This window comes from Lactuca serriola, chromosome 2, assembly GCF_051521515.1.
Source record: "Lactuca serriola cultivar US96UC23 chromosome 2, Lser_US96UC23_V15, whole genome shotgun sequence".
In the NCBI taxonomy this organism is placed as follows: domain Eukaryota; kingdom Viridiplantae; phylum Streptophyta; class Magnoliopsida; order Asterales; family Asteraceae; genus Lactuca; species Lactuca serriola.
In genome coordinates, this window is record NC_136409.1 from 187999520 (window position 1) to 188005147 (window position 5628).

Below are 5628 nucleotides of genomic sequence, written 5' to 3' on the forward strand. Positions count from 1 at the left end.
AAGTTTAGTGACTAAATGAGCATGATTTTGGAAGTTAAGTGACTAATGAGCATAAAGCCAAAAGTTAGATGACTAAATGAGCACAAAGTCAAAAGTTCGATAACCATTTAAATTTAAAATGAGTTCAATGACCAAATGAACACAACCAAAAGTTAAGTCACTAAAAATGACATAAACCCTAAAATTTACAAGTCAACCAAATATAAAAATTGTGACTAGGATTGTTTAGAGACGAGTAAAATTACTACCACGGATTAAACATAATAATTAGTGTAAGCAAATGATGACATTGGAAACAACCCTTATTAGCAACTATGTACGACTAGCGCCGGATTGTTAAAATAATTAAAATATCAATTTTAAAAAGGTAATTTGTTTTTAGAACGTCGAGTTAGTTTATGTCAAGAATTGAACCCATGACCTCCATGATAGAACACTTTCTTAGAAAAGTCAACCGGGACATGACCCATATAAATGATTGTGTCGTAATGTTCAACTCTAACCCAGGTATGCCAAACTCGGACACGACCCACCTAGTGTGTTTAATTATACAAGTATGGGTTGGAATCAGGTTCATAGGTCAGAATCAAGTTTATGGATCATGCTCGTTTAACTAGGAAAAATTCCAAAAAAATAAATAAATAAACACATTCAAATTCCCAAAAATCAAACTGATAAACACATCTAAATTTTGGAAAAATAAATTGATAAACACCAAATAAAAAGGTAAAAACGTTCATACAAACAAATAACAAACGAACACATTCAAATTCAAATATCGATAGCAATAAAACGTTAATCGGCTCAAAAATTAGGACAAAATGCAAATACACCAAACTTGAGAAAAGATTTAAAGAAAATAATCCTAATATAATATACGGGTTATATAATAAATATGTCATGCGAGATGCAAACCCGTTCATTTGTGTGTTAGATTTATGGCGCTTCAAAATTTGTCACCCTTAAAGAAAGGATAGAGAGCTAGAGACGGGTTTTAACGAACATTATATCCCCTTGCTTTTTATAAATGTTAAAATTTGTGTCGGCGACGAACTATAATCACTTGCTAATCAATCACAATATGCTTGAAAATCTATAGTTATATTTTGTAGGAGATCCGTACCTAATAGCAACGGATTATTTAAGTTATGTCTGTAAGTAAAAGTCCCTTTTGTGGAAGTGTTTCTTCCAAATAAAAAAAAAAATAGAACGAAAGTTAGCAATGGTTGAATGCAATTATCATTGGTTGAATGTAGTCGTAAGGAGCATTTGTCCCTTACCCCCTCATCATTCATCAGTTTAGCTCACGCAAACATATACACCGTACCTTCTAGCTTATATTTGTGCAAACTTTAATTACTTTGAAAGTCATGTAAATCTCAATTATCTAAAATATTTGATGATATTACATCACCTACATCATTAACATATTAAGTATGTACATTAATTGATAGGATGCCTAACATTTCATATGTTAGAACTCATGACTTTATAGATATGTATAAGAATTGATGGGATGCCTAACAATGTTGTTTACCTTTTATAAAAACAATTCATCTCTTTGTTTTCATTTTCTATTTTTAGCCTATCAGCTTAATCTTTTTAGCCTATCATTAAATTGATGAACTTACTATGATTAAATTGGAAAAGAAGATAAAACAATTAGCAAAATACATGAACACAATTCCCTTATTACTTGCTTCAAAATTCCGAAATGGAAGACCAGTGAAAACCGAAATACATCTTGTGTACCAAATTTAGCACAAAAATTAAGCATTTAAATCTTTTACAGAAATAATTATTTATCATTTGAAAGCCTTTAAAAAAAATTTAAAAAAAAAAAAAAAAGATTTGTGATCCAACCAGAGGAGAGAAGCTTCTAGTTGACGACATCAAGAACAAGCTTGCGGGACTTCAAAACAGACCACCTCAAACGCCTGTAATAAGCTGCTTGAAGCAAAGCCAAAGACAGTACAAATATCCACTTGAATCCCATCTGCATCACCAAAACCACACATTTTAATAAGATAATAATAATAAAAATAATTTGTTGGTTTTGAAGGATTTGTAGTTTTTTACCAGTTTCCTTTCTTCCATTTCTGGTTCTGCAGCCCAACTCAAAAACGAGACAACATCTTTTCCCATCTACAAAAATATAGGAAATAGTGTAAATTACAGAAATGGTCCCTGTGGTTTGGTGAAAAGAGCAGGTTCAGTCCATTTTCAAACCTGGGCCTCTGTTGCAGGAGTGCCATCTTCATATTCAACAGCACCATCATTAAGCATTTTAGGCATAGCAATAGCTCCACCAGGGAAGTATGGATTATAATGCAAACCTTCACGAATCTGGAGGTATAAAATTGTAAAATTTTCAACAATCACAATTTAAAAAAAAAAAAAACAAAAAAAAAAAAAGAGAGAGAGAGAGAGAGAAAGATTCACAACTCACAGTAACACCAGCTGGAGGATCACGGTAACCAGTCAGAAGCGCAAACACATAGTTCTGTCCGTTATGGCGAGCCTGAAATTTTTTAAAAAGAGTTAATTACACATATGACCCCTTTGCTTTCTGATTTTTACTGTTTCGGTCCAAAACTGTAACATTTTTCAAATTTGGTCCTTATAACAAGGTTTTCATATTGAATATTGGTGCATGTATCATCAAATTTAACAGCCCGTTTGTGAGTAATATAAAATAACCCTTTTGCCCTTAAAAGCTGAAACATGAAAGAAGAACACACAAACAAAATCAGTGGAAGGAAGAGGGTACTTTGGTAATAAGGCTGAGATCTGGAGGGTAGGCTCCACCATTAGCAAACCTAGCAGCCTGTTCGTTTGCATAAGGTTGAGGGAAGCGATCACTGAGTTTGCCAGGGCGTGTGAACATTTCCCCTTCATCATTTGGACCATCTTCCACTTCAATTTCAGCAGCCATTGCTTTTGTTTCCTCCTCTGTGTATGCAACTCCCACCAAGTCACGATATGAAATCAGTGACATCGAGTGACACGATGCACATACTTGCGTGTACACCTGGTGACCACGTCGGATCCTGCTCATAGTCAAATTCAAAAAGTCAACTTCTCAAAGAAAGAAGGAATCAGTAGATGTAAGGTTAATTATAAGGAACTCACGAAGCATGGTCGTATGAACTGAGAATGCCTTGGTGAGGCCAGGGGTAGCTTGGAGATTCAAGACCATGTTCAGCTTCATCAGCAGAGGCAATAGTTGTAAAACTTAAAATCCCTGACACGCCTGCTCCAAGAAGAGCAATTGCCCTCAGTGACTTCACACCAGCAGATCCGGTGTCATTTTGATCTTTCCTCAATATGAGCGATGACAAAGCTGGTGGGGCCTGAAATTTTTTAAAAAGATAATATGACAGGAATCAGTGATTACAATGTCTGTACGAAGCAAAGATAAAAATCTCCAAAACTTGGTACACTTCATCTAGATTAGCAGCTCCCATTAATCACTCAACTGTAAAGTGCTGCTGCATTTGCCCCATTTTGAGTGTTTTCTTGTAAGTTTCAATGCTTTTGGTAAGTACTAAGTAGTTGTGTTTCATATGGTAATTCAGTAATTGTACACTAAATTACTAAAGATAAACAATTTAGGGTTGAAATTGGTATTATATGTACTAATAATTACTTTTTAATATAAATTATAAATAATTACATTAATGTTAACATTTTATTGAACAATGAGTACATGTAAATAATTAAGATAGAGTGTTGGTATTGCACTGATATGGGGATTATTGCAAAAGCTGATGTAGCACAATTGAAAGAATGGTGACACAATTGAAAGAACAGTGGCATTGCACTGGTGTGGATGGTCCAATACAAGCAAAGACATATGAATCACTAATGAAATCCTTTTGTAGGTATTCAAGAGTTCAACAAGAGGCATTCATTGGACGCTCAAACATTCAACCAAGTTGAGTAACAGGCATGGTGATTTTCTAGCATGATCCCGTGATGTATCGTGTGAGGAGTCTAGCATTATTGGCATTACAATAACAAGCCTTGCATATGTTGCACTGTATTTAGTAGTTTTGCATAAGTTGCATTATGTAACTTGTACATGTCGTATTTTATTTATTTTTTACATTACCGAGAATTGTTTATTGAGACATTGGTACTCACTAAGCCTTATCCTTAGTGTTACTATGTTGACATGTATTTCGGGTGTATGTGGCAAGGGGAAAGGGGAAGGTTTAGCTATTGTTAGTAAGCATGGCACATGCCCATGCTATATGTTTTTGTATGTATGTATGTATTGGGGACATATGATAAAAATTGTATATCCCTTGGATTTGGAAGTACACTCTTCTTAATGTTTGTAAAGTTGTTACTTTTCTCAAGAAGAAATTTTTTTAGATGTACTTCATGCCTTCATCTCAGATTGGGATGTTACAATTACCAAAGTGTTTGTATGTATGTATTGGGGACGTAGAAGCATTCTAATTGCTAACATACAGTCTATCCAACCCTCAATGGAGACATTAGAATTACTACAGAAAATGTTAATAAAAGCCAAATGATAAAAATTTCAAATAGTAATAATGCTTACAGCTGAATGAGAATGGAGTCTGCCCCTCAGCAAGTGGTAAATTCCCCTACCACCAGCCATTCAAGCTAATTTCCTGTAAATCCATCCATCCCAATTTGATTGTTAACTCATAAAGAATCCCTAAAAGAACCATTATTGGTTTATTACCAAATTTATATCCAGGGCATATAAACAGGAGAAATGTCATGTAAATATCAAGTCCATGGTAAATAACATACAGCAATAGTAATGTTCCTCTCATCCCAGAGATACCGACATTGATGTAACCTCGATCTCAAAGGCAACTAATTTTTGAAATCCAAAACTGATTAGGATTTAACCATTTTTTCCAGAAAAACTTCCATTTACTGATTTACATCAGCTTTGCTACATATTAAAATTTTGAAACAAACCACATCAATTTGGAATTTGGATGGTACTCGGTTTGACATAAGAAAATATATATATTGTTAAACATTTAGCGTGTAACAAGATCACTAGTTGTTACTAAATGGATTACAAATCATGCTCAGAGAATAAAACAATCTCAAAAAACCAGGTGAACACCAGATTTTAGAAAAATTGGCCGAATATATAAAAGTAATTAAGAGAATCAATCAAAGAGAAAGGCAATCGAACAAATATTATCCCACATTTAGCACAGACGACCAAACCCTAGAGCATCTTTGAAGCATTCAAAATCCAACAAAGGAGACACTTACAGGACGTCGTCGGCAGAGATTGGTCTTAATCGGCGGCGTTTAGCTCGTGCAGATTGATCCAATGATGAAGGAGATTGAAATGAATCGAAGACAAGAAATTTCAGATCTTTCACTCTCGCCTGCGTGCTCGTTCTACCGTGACCAGGCTTGGTTGGGCTCGTAGTATTTCAAATATTGGACCGAAATGAAATTTAGAATCGATATTGGGCCTTGTCTTGATCTTTAGTTCCTTACTCTATTTTCTTTGGTTATACTAAACAGGGTTAAGTAGAAATTAGACCGTACGGGCAATGGCTTCAGGCGTTATGGGTGATGTGGAAGGCGCATTTTAACCAAGGTACATCGCCCCGGCTG

At 34.7% G+C, this 5628-nt stretch overlaps 1 protein-coding gene across 1 annotated transcript; it reads right to left on the minus strand.

Moving 5' to 3' along the window:
• Nucleotides 1-1671: 1671 nt before the first annotated feature.
• On the minus strand, nucleotides 1672-5424 carry LOC145087792 (cytochrome c1-2, heme protein, mitochondrial). The gene is made up of 8 exons (XM_079025859.1): nucleotides 5275-5424; nucleotides 4574-4646; nucleotides 3133-3353; nucleotides 2771-3050; nucleotides 2450-2521; nucleotides 2230-2346; nucleotides 2080-2145; nucleotides 1672-1996 (listed from the first exon to the last, which is right to left on the minus strand). Exons 2-8 carry the CDS (start codon nucleotides 4631-4633, stop codon nucleotides 1880-1882), a joined length of 933 nt encoding a protein of 310 aa, XP_078881985.1. The 5' UTR covers nucleotides 4634-4646; nucleotides 5275-5424; the 3' UTR covers nucleotides 1672-1879.
• Nucleotides 5425-5628: the final 204 nt, after the last annotated feature.

Excerpts from the sequence above, each read along its gene's own strand:
- LOC145087792 (XM_079025859.1), bottom strand. The coding sequence starts at position 4,633 with ATGGCTGGTGGTAGGGGAATTTACCACTTGCTGAGGGGCAGACTCCAT. Across the intron at positions 3,354-4,573 it reads GACTCCATTCTCATTCAGCT|GCCCCACCAGCTTTGTCATC; the intron begins GTAAGCATTATT and ends AAAAAATTTCAG. Across the intron at positions 2,522-2,770 it reads ATCTCAGCCTTATTACCAAA|GCTCGCCATAACGGACAGAA; the intron begins GTACCCTCTTCC and ends AAAAAATTTCAG.